At 38.3% G+C, this 19,494-nt stretch overlaps 1 protein-coding gene across 2 annotated transcripts in view; it reads right to left on the bottom strand.

Moving 5' to 3' along the window:
• The window catches only part of LOC142102224 (cytochrome P450 2G1-like), a 35,291-nt gene that overhangs the window by 11,902 nt on the left and 3,895 nt on the right, over positions 1-19,494 (bottom strand). Inside the window, exons 2-6 of one of the 2 annotated variants that reach the window (XM_075186943.1) lie at positions 19,106-19,268; positions 7,646-7,798; positions 4,414-4,574; positions 3,269-3,445; positions 1,627-1,708 (exon numbers count right to left, since the gene is read on the bottom strand). In XM_075186943.1, coding sequence (XP_075043044.1) covers positions 1,627-1,708; positions 3,269-3,445; positions 4,414-4,574; positions 7,646-7,798; positions 19,106-19,268 — 736 coding nt within the window. Of the gene's footprint in view, positions 1-1,626; positions 1,769-3,268; positions 3,446-4,413; positions 4,575-7,645; positions 7,799-19,105; positions 19,269-19,494 lie in introns of both variants that reach the window. The other variant, XM_075186942.1, reaches the window with a different exon arrangement.

The following is a 19,494-nucleotide window of genomic DNA, read 5'->3' as shown; positions in this document are numbered from 1 at the left end:
AAGGATCTGTCAGGAGGGGTTAGTATGTTGAATGGAGGGATGCTCTGCAGGGGTCTGTCAGCTGCAGGGAGTGTTTTGGGTGGAGGAATGCTCTGCAGGATTCTTTCGGGAGCAGATACTGTTTGGTGATGAGCTATGTTCTGCAGGTATCTTCTTGGTGCAGGCACAGTCTTGGAGGGAAGAATGCTCTGCAGAGGTATGTCAGGAGCAAGTATTGTGTTTCGGGAGGAGTGATATTCTGCAAGAATCAGTTGGGAGCAGGTACAGTGTTGGTGGAAGGAATGCTCTGCAGGGATCTGTCAGGAGGGGGTAGTATGTTGAGTGTAAAGATACTCTGCAGTGGTTTGTCAGCAGCAGGGAATGCTTTGGGTGGAGGGATTGCTCTGCAGGGATCTTTTCGGGAACAAATACTGTTTGGTGATGAGCTGCAGGTATGTTTTATGAACAGGCACAGTCTTGGAGGGAGGAATGCTCTGCGGGGTTTTTTTTAGTTCTACTTTTTTATTGCTCTAATGTCTCTTTCTAAGACACACAGGCCCTAAACTACGATAAAGCTAAACTAAAAAAATGTAATAGTACTGCATGTGTGTATTCCAGTGAACACACAAATCTTTGAATTAGCAGCTCCACAATTTTGTGAGTGACAGCAATCTCACTCCATGATAGTGCTGGATCTGCAGCTAACCACAGGATGTGATGGCATACCATGTCTGTATTGCGCAAGTAACACGTCCATTAAGGTTTCCGCCTCAATCTTCGTAATTTCATTGCTTTTTGGAGTTTGAGTGGAAGAGTTTCAATAGTTTTCTTACATTTTAGATGGTGTGTAAGGAACCTTAATCGGACACGTTAAACCGTAAGGTTTTTTGTCTATTGAATTGTAGTATAGTTAAAAATAATTTTTCATTGTAAATGCAGTTTCCTAACAAAACCATATACTATAATAATTTCCTATGGACAAACTTTCTACGATTCATTTTGCTAGTTTATTGACAACTCCAGGAAGGGCCAAAATCTGATATATTATGAGCTGTGAGTCTACTTACGTATAGATGTTATTTAAATTGTGTGTTCCCAAAGCTTATTACATGCACTTTGTCTGATAGTCCAAAAAATGATGTATCAATTGCACTTTCTGAAAGTGCTCACTTTACTTGGTGTTAATTTAATGTTTGGTAGAAATACAATAGTATTTTATGGGAATGCTCATTAAGTACATAGTGCACTATGCTGAAGGGAAGCACAAGGTTTTGCCCATGGTCTATCTAGAGTTGTTTATCAATGTCAGTGTGTATGAACCATTCAAAGGGGTCAGTTCAATTTTCCACAATGTTGAGATGCGCATATTGCCAGCTATTATGGCACAAAATCTCCACCCATTTTTCTGCACACCTCTATGAGACGTGAAGGAACATGAGTGGAAATCTCTGAAAAAACCCACAAACTCTTCCGCAGACTCATCATGTCACCTAGTGCTGAATTGAATCTGCCCCAAAATAGGCTTAGTTGATCTGCATTAATATACTTTAATTGGACTATTATATATTGTTCTGAAATGACTAGTAGCTAGTTATCAAAAAGACGATGGCAACCTTAAAAGGAGAAGGATTTTAGTACCTCACTCACCAATTACATCAGGGTATTTCAGGAGAATTAATAGAGAATAGGCGAGTGTTGTACCAGTAGTCTCCACCCCAGCAAAGAAAATCTGTAAGGTGGATGCCAGTAAATTCTTCATGTTAAATTCACTCTGTGAGTTACTTTTCTCCTGGGGAGGTACAGAAAATGCATTCATGAATAGAATTGAATCCATGAAAAATCTCTATGAACTGTCTTAGTTAAACTCTTTACGTGCCCAAACATACTGTAAATATTATATACTTTATGCCCTTTATGATGTATTCTTGAATGCTAAATTCTTGGAACAAATAACTCCTCCATCTACTCCATATGCTTCATAATATTTAATATAAGTTCTACAAACAACTCCTGTTGCTCCATATAATTCTCTCCCTATAATTCTCCCCATGTTCACCTATATAACTGCTACCTGTAACAACTTCTGTTATTCCATATAACCCCTTATTGGTTCTCATATTTCTTTGCCTGGTAGTTTAAATTGAAATTCAAATCACCTACTCTTACCGTGCATGCTGAAGAGACAAACAATGGAAAATACTAAAAGTGTCTGGAACCTAACCACGTCCCCCCATCCCCAGTGAGATTAGCATTAGCTTAGAAGTCTCAAAGGTATTAAATGCTCTGTACACAGTTGTGTCACATAATGCTAACTGAAATGGTCTCTTTTGCTTTTTTCCCACAATCCCCATATTAATAGATATAGTACACTGCCCTAATGATGCAGGGCATTGCCTGTGGAAGCTCCTGTTGAGCTCCTTAACCTTATCTTCATTACTCCAGATGAGATCTTCCTTCCCATTACTTTTTTTGACCCCTCCAACTACTCCGTATAAAACCTTCCATTATTCTCGATAACTTCTTCCATTACCTGCAATAACTCCTCCCAACTCTCCCTAGAAGTCCTTCTATCATTCATGAAACAATGGTATTTGACTACAAATAGAAACATATCTTCCCAACTAGACCATCAATTGCTTTCATTAGTTCACTGTCAGGAAAGACCTGTGTTCATAACAAGCATACATTTTGAAATAGCCCGGTTGAAAGTTTGTTTCCAGCATCTGTTACTGTAATATATTTTTTCTAAAATGACTGTTCTTATTCATTTTAGACAATGTTCCCTCAAACCTTTTAGTTCTTAAACGTCCCCTTCTTCTTACCTTTAAGATGTATCTACAGTTTAGATCTTCATTAGTCTTTTATTATAAGCTTTGTGTTTAGGAGTAGATCCTGTACCATTTTATGGGTCCACCAAGGATCAAGGCTCTTCTCTATTTTATTAATATGTTTCTGAGGTTTGGGTTTGCAAAACTGTATGCAATACATTATTGAGATTCTATCTAATGATATGTACAGTGGAATCAAGTCTTATTTCATCCTGCTATTAATACCTTGCTAAAGTGATCACTAAAAATCATCATTACACTCTATAATTTTTTACAAAAACCTTTACTAAACCACTTTTTTGGACATAGATTAAAAGAAAGAACACATTTTCTAAAGTGTATTGTATTATTTTTAAAGTTGTCTGTTTATTGGCTGCTATAAGTTAAAACTGCTACAAATTCTTTATTTAGTCCCCAAAAATATATTTTGATGCTGTGCTCCAGGACACATTTATATTTACCTTTTCCATTTTAATCAGGAAAGCGTCAACATAATCTCTTGGGTTATTAGGATCCAAAGTCTTCAGATTAATTTGTACTCTATTATCTACGTACTGGTTTAGCTTACTTAGAAGATGAGAAATCTCCTGGTGGCGGCCAGGAATAAATCCCATCAGTCCAGGAAACATCTCATACACCTGGAGATGGAAATTAATGGTATCACATAAAAACATAAGTAGAGAGATGAAAGTACAGCTTTAGTAAGAATAAAGGGCGACCTTACCCAATTCACACTCACAAATTAATCCATGTAAGTAGGAGCAGGAATCACAATCACCTAATGGCTCTTTAGTTCAACAATTATTTAGTTGTGGATCATCTGCTGGCTAAAGGTTCTATATTACCGTTATGACATTGCAATGCTACAAAAGAAACTTGAGCTCTAAAACTTTCATCCCGTCTCTCCGTCTCATCCATGTGTCTGTCTGTCATCCCCTCCCTTTAGATTGTTCGCTCCTTTGAGCAGGGCTCTCCTACCTTCTGTTTCCATCACTTTTAACTGCGCTCTCCAGCTACTCAGCTCACTTCCTCTCTGCCCTCTGTCTCCTCTCGCTTCTCTCCACTCCCCTCAGTGACTTTCAACCTGTCATCCGTGCCCACCCTCTTGGGCCATAGTTACCTGCCTATACTCACTTTTCCCCTCCTTCCCTCTCTTTCATGCTGTGCCTGAGCCCCCAGAGTTATAGTGCTTACTGTTACTTGTACTGTGCTGTTTCACCTTGTACTGTGCCATTGTTTGTCCTTGTACGGCGCTACGGATACTTTGTGGCGCCCTATAAATAAAAATGAATAATAATAATAAAAATAATCATAAGCTGTTGCAGAAAAGGGTCCCTGCGCTGGTGCAGCTATCTTTCTAGACTGTGACCGCAGGTGCTGGAAATACTTTTGTGGTAGATGGGCAGGAGGTACGCCACATTTTTCATTATTGTTTTTTTTATTATTAAAACAAACATTTAATGCCAGTCCTCATCAACAAGATGATGCCAACTCTTCATCAGGCCAAGTGTGCAAGTGTAACATGCCCAGCTGTACTTAGCATCTCAAGCAAGCACCAGTTTTTGCCATTTATCCATATATTATATAAACATAGTTTCATTATTACCTGTCCCCAGGCTGAGCTGACAATCACAAATGAGTCATATATGCAAGACACAACAGTGTCTATGTCCTTGTCCTCATACTCGTGACGAGTTCCAAACATGATGGAGAAGATAATGTTGCAAACAGCTCTGCTGATACACTGGTGAGGGTCGATGAATGATTCTAGAAAGTTTGTATAAAATGTAAATGATTTATTCTTTAAACCTGATTTCTATATTGACAGTTACTGTAATCCAATCTTACAGATTGGCTTCTATTAGTTATTAATACATTAGTAACATTCTCAAGTAAAGAATCAACAGACATATTTGTCAAGCAAAATATGTCTTTGTTATGTTAGATTTTAACTACACAGATATAATTATTAGTAGTGAAAGTAAGGCTAGGTACACTCTCTAGGTATTTTAGCCAATTATCGGACCAATCAGCCGATATACGACCATTCGGTCAGATATCGCTTTAGTGTGTATATTTATACGATGAACGATAGTCGTTCCAAAGTGTCAATTGTCTTTTCATTTGGTTGGTCGTACTGTTTAATAATCTTGTTCCACTCAACTTCCAATCATATAGAATTTATGCACTCATGATCTCCATAGCGTCACAGAAACTAACAAAATTCAATATGACATGTGGATAGCTGTAACAAGGCGGTTTTAATGTTTAAATCAGTGTGACATGATTGAATGAATGAATGAATGAATGAATGACTATAGTACTGTCATTCTCTAAATAACTAGAGGACCAGATGAGAAGATAAATGTGACTAATGTGTATGCAAGAATCACCCAGCTGATCAGACCTTCAGTTCCAGGTACAATCATTGTAGATAACAAGTCAGACGGAAAATTCTTCAGTGTGTACCTAGTCTAATATTTTTGGCAAAGGTAGCAGATTAATGCCTATCTTAAAGGACAACTGGAGGGGGAGATGTACTGGACTCGGTATTATCCAATAATAACATATCAAATATACAAGTAAATACTCAATCAGGGTAGAGTGACTGTGACTTGATAATATTTGACATGTGTTATAGTAAAATGTATTGAAAAGGAGCTTCAGTTCACAAAATATGCTAAATTAAATAGCATCAGAGAAGTATTACACGTTGATATTAGTCTCTCAAATAAAAGCAGAGGTCATATTAGACAATTGAAAGCCAAATGGGAATTTTTTTAGAAATAAAGAGAAACCAATTTGGTATGATAAGAAAGTAAAAAAAAATGCACTATAGAAAAGGGAAAACAATTATATTGTTACAGGTAAATACAACAAAATGCATTAAAATGTGTACAAATGAAATTAGTGCAGCAAAGATAGAAAAAGGGGAAAATCCTAAACCTAAATAAAGCAACTCAAGTCTCAAAACAAATAGAGTTATGTTACTAAAAGATAAGCTGATGGATTGATTTATTTACGCAGTTTAGTATGGTGCTTTAGACACTCTTCTATCTATGAAGCATTTTTGTATCATATTCAAGGGTAATAAAAATATACATCCCTGATTAGATGATATTAAGGCTTTGGTGAAAAACACTAGAAGGGAGACAGTAAATAAAGCAATGTGTTTAGTAAAAAATTTATGAGGACATGTACAAACCAATAAAATAGTCATCTAAATGTGCAAAATGGATTTACATATCAATGGTTTAATACAGGAGGAAGGTCAGTTATGTACATTTGTACACTGTTAACATTGATAAAGCAGCTGCCCCAAAAAGCATCTACCAGAATGTGCTACCAGAAATATGTTCAGTAAAATAATGATGCTATGTAATATACTTTGGTATCTCCTTAATAACTAGAAATAGTAAAACGTTCTGAACAAAAATTTGACATTTGGGGCTAGATTTACTAAGCTGCGGGTTTGAAAAAGCGGAGATGTTGCCTATAGCAACGAATTAGATTCTAGCTGTCATTTTGTAGAAGGTACTAAATAAATGAAAGCTAGAATCTGATTGGTTGCTATAGGCAACATCCCCACTCTTTCAAACCCGCAGCTTAGTAAATCTAGCCCTTGAACTTGTTAGAACCAGCTTGAACATCATCAACTTGGTTTAACTTTCTCGAATTTTGTTTGATTTTTTTTAATGATCTAAAATTTGATAAATTACAGCAAATTTTTGTACTGAGAATTGATTTGCGGACTGTTCTAGCACCTTTATTAATAGCCATGCGATTGCATCAAGACTGGCGGAAGGTAGAATTTAGAGGTGGAGAACCTTACTAATAGAGAATGGAAGGGTTGCAATATACAGAAGTAAAAGCTATATAAAGAAAGACCAGACAAATGATGTTTGTTCAATTTGGAAAAGGGCTTTCAAGAGAAAAGATGATAAAAATGTTTAAGTATAACCAAAATCAAAAGTTTGCACCATCCGATGGAGGAGTTGGGAGGGTCTAGTGTGTTCCTTGCTAAGTGCAGATCATGCGTTCAGGAGTGCCTAATTTTGTAGTGAATTGCAAAAACAAGATTTTCATTTTATAGAAGGAGAACATTGAAATGAGATAAAGGGTTGGACAGGACGCATTTATAGGGGTGTTCCTTACTTTGCAGAAGCTGCTATGGTTTCAAACATACAAAAAGTAAGAGATGAAATTAAGACAGTCCTGTTATTCTATCAATATCATATTCAATTTATGTAATTTGATGGACATTACTTTGAAATGTAAAATATTGTCTCCTGGTTTAATGAATGTTGTATTTGTTGAAAATTGTATTGACCCACTATTTTGAAATAGGAGGGGATTTTTTTTTATGAGCGCTATTTACACCTAATTTGTTTTGTTGTTAAAGTGGAAATTGGTTTTTGGAAGATAACCTATGGTGTACATTGCTGCATGTGTTAGAAGCGCAGGGCAATCTAGAAAAAAAATATAAATGAGGTTAAATTGAGCAGTATTTTAGGAGAAAAACATAAACCATAAATCTGGGTGCAGCTTGCTTTTAGGATGGTGTTACCAAAGACCATGATTTGGGCATGCACTTTGAAATGCATTTGGCAGTCACTTAATGGTAGCTTCACACATAAAGATGCATTGGTGGTCAAGTATTCACACTTTTGCACATAAAGAAGCATTTACTGTTTGTAAATGAACCTTTCCCCTCCCTAGGAACCTCCACTTACCTGAAATTGAGAGATGTCTTGTTCTGTGGGACAAAGTCAGTCCATAGTTCTAGCTCTATTTGAGAGATATTCAAACTATTCAACCATTAGTCTTATAGGTCTAACCTTGGGTCTTCTTTAGCTCTTCCACAAGGCAACAAGACTCCTCCTGAATGCGAACTTCAATGCTCCTTTTCCCCACGCCAAAATCCCGCAAACAGGAGACAGAAAACCGACGGAGATCCTTCCACCTCTCTATGTTGGTGGTAAAAACTATACCTGTGTAAGGCAAAATAAGTAACATTTTTTAATTTAAGCTGAGTGATCTGGAAATGATAGTGTTAAAAATGTAACTTGCTAGGAAAATCCAGCAGACTGTTAATAGAGCCCATCAGGGAGCTGTTTTCAGATGGACCTTTAAACTTTGTCCATTCCAGATGGAGGGAACATTAATTATGTAGATTGTGTTACCCATTTCAGTCATCACTGGAGGTTATTTACATTGGAGCACAGTGGCTCAGCGAATTAGCATTTTCTAAAAATAAATCTGGCTTGAAGCCTCTGTGGAGGCAAACAGTACTGTATTGGGTGACATGAACCAGGTTGTATGTTTCTGGCAGAGGCATTGGCACTGGAGACTGGAAAGTGACAAAAACACTGCTACCCCTGTTTCTGTGTGTGCAATGGCACTGGAGACTGGATAGTGACAAGAACACTGCCACTGCTCCTGTTTCTGTGTAAGCAATGGCACTGCAGACTGGAGAGTGACAAGAACACTGCCACCCCTCCTGTTTCTGTGTGAGCTATGGCCCTGAGCAATGGCACTAGTAACAGGAGAGTGATAATAACGCTGCTATCCCTCTTGCTTCTGTGTGATCAATGGCACTGGAGGCTGGAGAGTGACAAGAAAACTGCCACCCCTCCTGTTTATGTGTAAGCAATGGCACTGAGCAATGGCACTGGAGAATAACAAGAATGTTGCTACCCCTCCTGTGTCTGTGTGAGCAATATGATGGACATAGTCCATAGAGAACTCTACAATGGGAAAAGTTCCTTGACGAACTTTAAAACATAGTTCACTTGTGTACTGGAAGTCCAACACTTAGAAAAACAATAAAAACAATAATGGAAAGTACTTGCAGTAATTACTACTGCAAGCCAATCAGCCGGCTTGCAGTAGAAAATGTTGCTGAAGAGCTTGGTTTGTTAAACTATACCTGCTATCCCTCCTGTTTCTATGTGAGTTTGTTAACAATTTTAAACATATGGGTGGGTGTGTGGGCCCAAGGACAATTCCAATTTGCATTGTTTGACATTTTGGCCTTGGTCTATCATCTTGTGTAACAGTTGACAATTCAGGTGTCAACAATATTATTAGGTCGCCAATTCACATGGTGGACAGTATGATTAGGTAGACTATTCAAATGTGGACACTAATTATAGGGCTAGGGATATGATTAAGGACAAGTATATAGACAGGGATAGGGATAGGTCTAGGAATAGGAACAGGTTTAGGGATAGGGATAGAGACAGGTCTAGGGATAAGGAGAGGTCTAGGGATAGGGACAGGGTTAGAGGTTAGAGTTTGGGATAATACTGTCTACATTTGAATTGTCAACCTAATAAATACTGTCTACATTTCAATTGTTGTCCTAATAATACTATCAATGTCATTATATTGTCGACTTTACAACCTTGTCTAGTCAGCTGCCCATCAATCAAATTATGTCAATCCAACATAAGGGTGGGTGGGAGGACCCAACTACAATTTCATCTTGCACCACTTTTCTTTTCTGCCAGTGCTATGTGGATATGTTTTCCAGATGTGCTATGAACTGCTGTGTGCTTGTGCCGTTGCTCTGTTGATTAGTAACCAGCCAGCCAGCTCACTGCAGTCTTAGAGTTAATTGCCAGCACTGTTAGTTTAGCTGCCTTACGCCATTGTCAGCTTGCTTTGTGGGGACCAAAACAAACCAAGCACTTCAGCCACAAAAGTGGCACTCCCTGTCGCTGAAGTGTTTGATTTGTTAAACTGTACATGTACTTTTTAATATCCATAGGGTGGGTGGGAGGGCCCATGGACAATTCCATCTTGCACCACTTTTACTTTCAGCCACTGCTGTCTGGCAATGTTTTCATAGATGTGCTATAAACTGCCATTGCTTTGCAAAACTTAGCTTTCCCAAGAGACCCATTGGTGATGCAGATTAGTCAGCACATTTTGACATCTGGTCTGGTCTAAAAGAATTGCCCAAAATTTATGACGCCTCTGCCATAACTGTGCCTGATCCTACTATCAACATCCAAAGAATGGTGGAGGATTATTTTGATGACAGCGTACAAATAGACACATCAGATAGTTCCGTTACATACTGAGAGTAAAATAAAGGCAATTTGGAGACCCATGTACAAAAGTGCTAAGCTGCCCACCCTCCAGTGTGTACTCAGAACAAGTTTACAGCACAGTCAGGAATCTTGTCAGCGATCGGCATAGGAGGCTACTTCCTATAAATGTGGAAAAGATGATGTTCATCAAAATGAACTACAAATTCCATGAATAAGGCCTTTACCAGCAATTACATCAAAGTACAGAGACTTTTGCAATAGTTGATTTCATCGGGGATGAATTAATATTGTGTGAGGATGATGTACACACTGATGAGGGTGAAGATGAGGGTGAGTGTGATGACAACAACATCTTGCCACTTTAGACTTCATTGACAGCACTATTAGCTTAGCCTATTTAAGCCCTTTGGTAGCTTGAATCATGGGGGCCCAAACAAGCCAAGCACTTCAGTCACAAAAGTGGCAGTCCTTGTCCCTGAAGTGCTTGGATTGTTAAATTGTACATGTCCTTTTCAATATCCAACATAAGGGTGGGTGGGAGGGCCCCAGGAGAATTATATCTTGCACCACTTTTCTTTTGTGCCACTGCTGTGTGGCATTGTTTCCTAGATGTGCTATAAACTGCCATGTGTTTGTGCTGTTGCTCTGTCACTTAGTATCCAGCCAGCTCGCTGCAGTCTTTGGCCCAAACTGGATGGAAATAATATTGTGACCTGTGAGGTGGTCAAAATTGACTGGAAATGAGTGTTATTGAAGTTAATAATAATGTAGGAACAAAAAAATAAAATAGCCAAATTATTTGATTTTAGCATATTTTAGCAATTGTTCAAAAAAATACAGATCCAAAACCAAAACATATGAGGACGGTTTTGGCAAAACCAAATCCAAAACTGAAACGCGAAGTTAATACAGACCCAAAACATAAACACAGAGGTCAGTGAACATCCCTACAATAAACGTTTCACACAATTTGGAAGAGGGAATCTTTTATTTAATTATTAACGGTGGCCAGCCTCCATGATCTTCCGATTAGTAATCAGTGAGATTTCTGCAGTGTTTGTAAACTACCTTTTTATAGTGTGACTAGGTTTTTTGGAGTGCTGCACCAAGCAGTTCCTGGTTCTTCGGTATAGTTATACGTTAATAACGGACCCATTGGCTTGAAAATACTCAAAAGATTCCTGGAATCTGATCAATAAGAAATAACAAATTTAATTGTAAAAAGAGTACACCTTGCTTGTCTAGCTGGCAATTTATTGGGTGAGTCAATGAATTTCAAATTCAGATCATCTTTAAGTTACTTGATGAAATGGTCTTGAAGAATATGCCACCATTTAGAGAAGGCATATTTTATAGCTACTACTTGCTTGCTTCCTTTATCATAGTTTTTTTCAGCTGATAACATATGGTAGTAATAGTAAACAAAAGAATATGACATCATCCAGTCCACTGGTAAAAGACAGCTAACACAGCAGGATCAGTTGCGTCCACTTTGACCAAAAATAACAATTCTAGTATGGACAAGAATATGAGCGGAGGTAAAGAGATTTTTAAAATGGACAAATGCAGCTTCCAAATCACAATACTAGTTAAATATAACATTCTCCTAAGTAAGTCTTGTAATAATAGCAAAAAATCTAGAGATGTTTTTAATAAAAAAGACCTGTAGACCTTTGTAACCTTTATGAATATATGTACTGCTTTATAATTTTTGGAGATTGGCCACTCCGGTAGAGATGTTCATTTTGCTTCAATCCATACTGAGAACTTTCAGGGTGATGATACATATGAGAAACTGAATTTATGTCATCTCACATTCACACTTATCTAATGTAATATGTCGCTGAAGTTGGCCAAAGTGCTCTAAAACATCTTTTACTTGCTTCTTTTCTACTTGGAGATTGTCAGAAAATATCAGTATGTCATCAATAAAGGCCACTGCAAACTGGTCCAAGATATATATATATATATATATATATATATATATATATATATATATATATATATATATATACATATATATATATAGTTATATAATTATAACAATTATAGCAACTCTGTGATTCCAGTTAGGATAGATCACATAAGAACAGCAGATGTAGCCCTTACAGATGTATCAGTATAACTAACAGAGAAAATTGAGAACTTAAAATGTGCCAGGGAGTTTGCCATTTGTATATAGATACAAGGGATCCCAATGTTAGCAACTGTTTTGTGAATAAGGCTTATTGTATATTCCATAGAGGCTGTTTGCCAAATTGTATTAATAACTGCATTTCTGGAAGGTTGTGAAGCTTTCTTCCAATCACTGGCTATTTGAAGTTGAGCTGCATTGTAGATATAGTGAATCAGTTTATCAGAAGACTTAGGTATGGATCTGACAGGTTGGCAGAGTAATAGGGTCAGGGGTCTTTTTGTAACTGAAAATCAGAAGTCTCAATGTTCAGGTCTTATATATCATCCCATGGTGCATGGTGGCTAAGTGGTTAGCACTTCTGCCTCACAGCGCTGGGGTCATGAGTTCAATTCCCGACCATGGCCTTATCTGTGTGGAGTTTGTATTTTCTCCCCATGTTTGCGTGGGTTTCCTCCGGGTGCTCCAGTTTCCTCCCACACTCCAAAAAACTTACTTGTAGGATAATTGGCTACTATCAAAATATTGACCCTAGTCTCTCTCTCTCTCTCTCTCTCTCTCTCAGCCTGTGTGTGTATGTTAGGGAATTTAGATTGTAAGCTCCTATGGGGCAGGGACTGATGTGAATGAGTTCTCTGTACAGCGCTGCGGAATCAGTGGCGCTATATAAATAAATGGTGATGATGATGATGATCCCAGAATCGAGATAAGAGTGGACAAACATGTTAAAGGGTTTCTCTTTGCCTGCAGCTACGCCAGCGAAGGTTGGATGTGTGGGGATAGATTGTATGTCATTTTGTCGGAATCATGTACCATCTGGGATATATTTTATACGTATTCTCTCGTACAACCATTTTAATAGAAGGTTTTGCAACATGTTGGCGAATGGCCAAGATTGGACAAAGGCTGCAGTACATCCCAAAGGAATAAGTGGGTGCTGCCAGATTGGTGTAAGTGTGGATAGATATGATGCCAGCTCCAATTGTTTATTCAATTTATCCCAAATCTCCAGTGTGAAGATGGGATAGTGGAAAACTGAGGCTAGTCTAATACTTCTGGGGAAACAAGGTAGAAATTCCACTCCCTGATCTTCTGACCAAGCTTCCTCAATATCAACCCATTTTTTGACACTGAATCCGGCCTGGAAAATATATGACTTAAATGGGTGGCGTGAGAGACCTCCGTTGTTTTTGGATTTAGCTAGGCAAGCTTTACTGTGTCTACACTTTTTGCCAATCTAGACACATTTGCTGCATAGGTATTGGAGAGAGTGCAGGAAATAGTTTGGGACTTTTACTGGCAAAGTTTGAAACAAGTAAAGCAGCTTGGGCAGGACATTTTGATAGTATTGATCCTTTCAAACCATGAGATGTAAAGGGAATTCCAATTGTTCCATTCACATTTAACAAATGACAGCAAAGGAGAACAGTTGCAAATGCAAGATATCTATGTAGATAGTCTATGTCTTGAGTTGTCTCGTTCAACACCTTAGTTTGAGAGGCCACTTTGTTATCTATAGATGTGGTTCTTTTAGTCAGTGTTGAAATTTCACCAAATCGATCATCTGATTATTTGAAATTCGACTGTGAATGAATTTTGGAGTTTCCTCATCAAAGCTTGGATAGTAGCCAGTGCATCTTTATTGTCTGCTGTTGCCACAGGTGATGCTTGAGGCGAGGGCCTGGGGGAAACCGCAATTGCAGGAGAGTCCTGATGGGTCATATGTTGTAGTATATCTGTTTGTGTTTCATTTTTGGCTCTTGAACTAATTTTCTGTATGATGGATGACAGTGTAGTGAACAACGGTTGATTAATGTAGATATTTCTGGGTAGGCAGAGATAATGAAAATATTCCTGGATACATTTACAAGAGACTGCAAATTTGTAATTTGGCAAAGTCAGTGAAAAAAATACAGTCACATCAAATAGAGCAGATACATTTATAGATTGTGTATGAAGTTCCACATAGCTGCCACTTGGTAGTGATGTTGTGCAATAAATCATGTATTCTGTATTCTCGGTGGATTGGCAATGTACAGCTATCAAAAATTTTGCATACGCTGGTGTGCTAGCAGAGTTCGGCAAACAGCTTGAGAGATGTTAGGTAAGTGTAGAAATTCCATTGCCAGTAGTACACTTATTTAAGGCACAGCAGACAATATTGATATGCCTTGCAGACCTAGGTGCAAGAGTTGGAGAGAAGATAGATATGTCACCAATACAGTTGCAATTAGTGCTTACTGTGCAGTGAACTCCTTATAGAATCTGAAGTAAGTTCCAGTGAGGTCGGGTGGAGGTCTGATGACAGAGCAGAGGGGAGGATGTATGATTGTCTCTCCAGGAGCTCTGATCACGAAGGGTATCCAAAAGGTCTCTGTTGCTGGCTCCTGAAATATGAAGGGAGTATATAGCTTACGTGGTTCTGAAAGATGGTGGCTCAACACACTAAATGGCCAGCAACTTTGGCCTCACGTGTGTGCTGGCAGATCAATTTTGCAGGCTGCAAGTCAAATAAATGAGGGGCAGCAGAATCAGGCCAGGATCCCGTTACTAGCCAATATCCAGTTACTCTGCCCCACAATGTTTAGGGGAAGAGCCTCTACTGATGGTCCATTGGAGAGAGAGGCAGGCACGATCAGGTAGGCCAAAGGTTAAAAGTCAGGTCAGTCTTGTCCTCGAAGCCCGGTTTTCATCCCCAAAGAGTCCTGCCATTCAATAGACCCCCCCGTCCATATGAGATTTATGTGTTTGTATGTGGGAATGGGGGAGATCCTATTGATAGGGATTTCAATGAATATGAGAGAAAGATCAAACAATGGCCTCCTTCACGCCATGCCCCTGATGATATTGTATTTTAACAGTCATTTTGTACAGTTCCCTGTAGTTAATACAGGGACATAATGTACTGTGTTTTTTCTCCAGATAAGCCTTCTCCAGCCAGATAAGGGGAAAGTTGGATAGTAAAAACAGAACAAGATAATACTGTGTATGACAGGGCATGCTGGTGCTCATAGTTCTGCAAGTGCTATTATGCTCTTGTTATCCAAGGCTTTACTGGCCTTCCAATTGTAAAAGCAATTAATAAATGTGCCAAGTGACTTTTTCCTTTTTTCCTAGGGTCGGTGTGAGTCAATACCAGTCATTTACTGTGAGTCGATTCTAGAGTTAATTAAGGGCAGATGTTATCAAGAGCTGCATCCCTGATGAGGGAATACAACTAGAACTTTAGGCTCTGCACCCTCTCCCATCCCTTTCCGAGCACAAAGTAATCACCCTGCCAAGGAAGGAGTGGTATATATAAACATTGCAGAATCTAGTGACATTATTACACCATTGGAAATCTGAGGTGAAGGGGAAATTACAAGTCAACAAAACTTCTGACTCAGATTGGTAGAATCTGGAACTGTCTCTACATGGGATTGATGGAGATCTTTGACCTGCTGCATGATTGTCTTCATAATAGTGTCCTTGCGACCAATACTAGACTCCATCCCAGTTTTTACAGGTTCAGTCTATTTAGTAATGAGGAGACAAGATATATTCCAAACGTGTAACCTTTCTTGTCAGAAGTGCAGGAATAACACAAAACAACAGGACCACAATAAACAGGAACACAGCACAGTAATTAATGTACTGTAAATAGGTACCCAGCAAGTGATCACAGGTTTCTGACTGTTCTGGCATAAGTAACAACACTAGACCTGGCACAGGCTACACAGAGTTTAACACTTGATTAGACCAACTCACTCTGACATAAGAACATAAGCCTTTATATCTGATTCTGTCATGATGTTCTGAAAAGTACTCAGAGAGCAAAAAAGCTATTAAACAATATTGTGTGGCAGCGGCTAAATTGAGGAAGGGGTAGAGCTATTAGACTCCCTAAACAATGAACCCCTACCTCACATGTACACACTGACTCAAAAAGTCACCATACCAGAGCTGATATTGTGAGTACTATACATTCAGTTTAACATGTTATAATAGTCGTTGAAATATAAGCTGTTATTGGACTTAATTTACAATGGGGGTTTTGACACAGGAGACAGGGGAGTCTCAATCCAGATTTGTGCAATGTTATGATATGACAACAGAAGTCTTAGCTGAGAGCAGAGGAATGATCCCTGAATCAAGTCCCTATATATATGCTCAGTGCATGGAATACATTAGAGGAACACATTTCTGATCATATTAGATAGTGTTTGCAACAAGTTAATTTTTCCCTTTAGCTATTAACAAGTACAGTCATGTTATACAGGGAGCCAATACTCATTTCCATTACTATCACTGAACAGTTGTCAAATGCATTAACTTATTAGAGACAAAAACTGTTCCAAGTATTGCAAACAGCTACATGGTTCACACAGCACTTGGAGTGGCCCATGAACATGCCCAGATCTGTCTGTACATCAGGGCACATAGTTAATTTACTATAGATCCACAGTTGTAGGACGGCCAATAGTATAGGTACTCGTTTTATTGCAATTTCATTTTAATATACTGCAATCTTTTTCATATAAGTGGTTATATATGTTTGCTGCTTGAATTACCCTCTTAAACATGATGATGTTGCTTTTTGTAGTAAAGATATAACATAACGAATAAGATATTGGGGATTCCAGAGACACATCTCACTTCCCAGCAATTGGCAGCTGAGAACACAATACTACAAGAGATTGCGTCCAGAGTGTAGAACTCTTTCATGTACCTTGACGATATTTTCTGTAATATGTTTGAGCTTAATTTAGTATTCCAACACAGAGTGGACCCCCCCCCCCCCCCACACACACACCTTGTAAAGAATCCTGTGATAAAAATGAACCAGGTCTAAAGAACTGTAAGTGGCCGATGATGAGCCCATCTTGGTCAGCGGTCTGAAGGAAGTCTAATTAAATCATGTTAATGTGCATCACATCCGCCACAACATTGTACATTGACAGTGAGTGTAATGTGTTATCATATAAGCCTAATCTGCATGTTGGCATACTTGTATTATATTATTTGACTTTCAATTTGTGACTTTATGTCTGGGTAGGATCCGGAGTCAATTAGAGCCTAACACCACATAAATTACTGCCATTAAGATTATGTTTTGATACCACTGTTTGCAAACTACATATATGTTTCATATGCACAGTGATTAATCACATTCAGTTTATGTGATTGCACATTATTTGCAATCGCATTTATTTTGCCTTTACCATTTACCTGTCGATCCCCTGAAGCATGAAAAGTGTGATCAGTTGACTTGTGTGAAGACAATGAAAGCAGGTGAACATATAGGGTCTGATTCATTAAGGATCTTAACTTGAGAAACTTCTTATTTCAGTCTCCTGGACAAAACCATGTTACTATGCAAGGGGTGCAAAATAGTATTCTGTTTTGCACATAAGTTAAATACTGCCTGTTTTTTCATGTAGCACACAAATATCAATTTTAAATTTCAGTGAACAAATAAGCTATCAAGTATTTGTGTGCTACATGAACAAACAAGCAGTATTTAACTTATGTGCAAAACAGAATACTATTTTGCACCCCTTGCATTGTAACATGGTTTTGTCCAGGAGACTGAAATAAGAAGTTTCTCAAGTTAAGATCCTTAATGAATCAGGCCCATAGTTCTTATATCACTCGACTGGGTTCTTTCAGCCCAGGGGCTGCACACAAAGAGATAGCTGTTTGTTTCAGAAGCATATAAATATAGAAGATAATAAGAAAAATTTTAAAGCATAAGGGGGTCTTATTCCTTGTGCGTACCAGATTATGTTTCTGCAATTTCTTGCACCTTGTACAATAAGGCTCTTTGGCACCATATGAAATATGCATTCATCATGGCTGCATTGCAACCTTTGAAGCTCTCATGTATGACGCATATGCAGACATTTCTTTATGAACCCTTTATCAAATACAAAATGCCCTATACCTGAAACTCCAACCTAATTAATTATTGCAGTTACCTGTGATGATCTAATTAGTTGATGTTGAAGAAAAATATACAGCTCATTAATTATTAAATTCAGCACATTTATCTGCAATAGGGAAGGGGTCATGCTGGAGGGTCTGCATAGTCATCATGCAAGAAAACTATTTGCAGTGACTCTATGCAGAATGTATATTTTTGTATCTGCCTGAATTTCCATATTTTGCATTGCAAAGCACTCTTTGGACAGTTTGGCAACACATATAATAGGTCAAAGTGTACAGATCTGGTTGTTCCAATGATAAGTTGAACAACCAGATTGCAAAAATAAAGAGGCTTTGTGCCAGAGGGGTTCATCCCATCTGATTGATATAATGTGATTGAGTTCATTCATTGCTTTGTTCATTGAGAATAATTGTTTGTGGGTCTACACATTGATTGAAAATAACCAAAATAGCCAAACAGATCTTCTGGTGTGTGACCAGCAAAACACTATAGACAACACTTTAATTCCAGTGGTGTCTGTGTATTTATAGCATATACAGTGTAACAAAGGGAGGCATTTATCTGACAAGATGCAGAGAAAGCATACAAGCAGAGTAAGACATTGGCGCAGTTATGCACCTAGATTGAGGTTAAACCAGGTAAAGACTTATGTATAGTTTAAAGTTTGGTTAACTTACATGATTTGAAAGCTCCTTCCTCTCAGCAAACAGACAGGGTGTATCTGTTAGTGCAAACAGAGCCAGTGATGGGCGTTTCCTCTTAAAGGGAAGGTGGGTGTGTCACCTGCCCATCAAGTTAAGGCTGGGGGAGGAGTATCATGTATAAAAGCTTGCTTGTGTCATTTGTTCACTGAGACCAACGCTGGGGAAGCTGGCTGGTCTTGAGAGGGCTGGTCTATGTCTAGCAAGTGTTTAGGGTCTCCAAGAACTGCTGTGAAATCTGTACGGTGTCAAAACATTTACCATCCTGACAATAAAACTACATAAAAAGGAAGAAGTTGTTCGTGTGTGCTTCAGCAGTAGCGTGCTATTGCCACAATAGTTAATAAATAATAAATGTGTTTATAATGTATAATTTTTGAAGTGCTAAAACTAAGCACTGGTTTCTTATAATCAATGGAAATAGAAAGTTTCTTCTTGCAGAAATAAGGGGTTGAAATAAAGAAAGATTTGTTACTGACCATAATTCTTGTAGAAAGGTTTCCAGGCCGGCATTTCTCCTCGATTCAAGTAGTCATCTCCGTTGTCTATATAGATTTCTTTCACATATTTGTATCCAGTGACCACCACAACTGGACGGGAACCCAGATAGATGGTAAACACATTGCCATATTTCTCACTGAGCTGAATGAGCAAAATAATGTACATGTGAAATATTTGGTTAACATATTCCAAGTAATTTTATATTGCTCCAAAATGTATTTTAACAGCAATCAAACATTGTCAAATTGTCTAAAGGATTTACATGGATTCCTGTTTAAAGAAATCCAGCATCTAGCAAAACCTTCTTCCTCCAACCAGTCAAAGGGCAGAGGTTCTTTCACTAGGTCAGCGAGTCCTCTGTTTGTGA

This window comes from Mixophyes fleayi, chromosome 9 (assembly GCF_038048845.1).
Source record: "Mixophyes fleayi isolate aMixFle1 chromosome 9, aMixFle1.hap1, whole genome shotgun sequence".
Classification (NCBI taxonomy): Eukaryota; Metazoa; Chordata; class Amphibia; order Anura; family Limnodynastidae; genus Mixophyes; species Mixophyes fleayi.
Note: the sequence above shows the minus strand (reverse complement) of the source record. Positions and strands in the feature narration are given on the sequence as shown.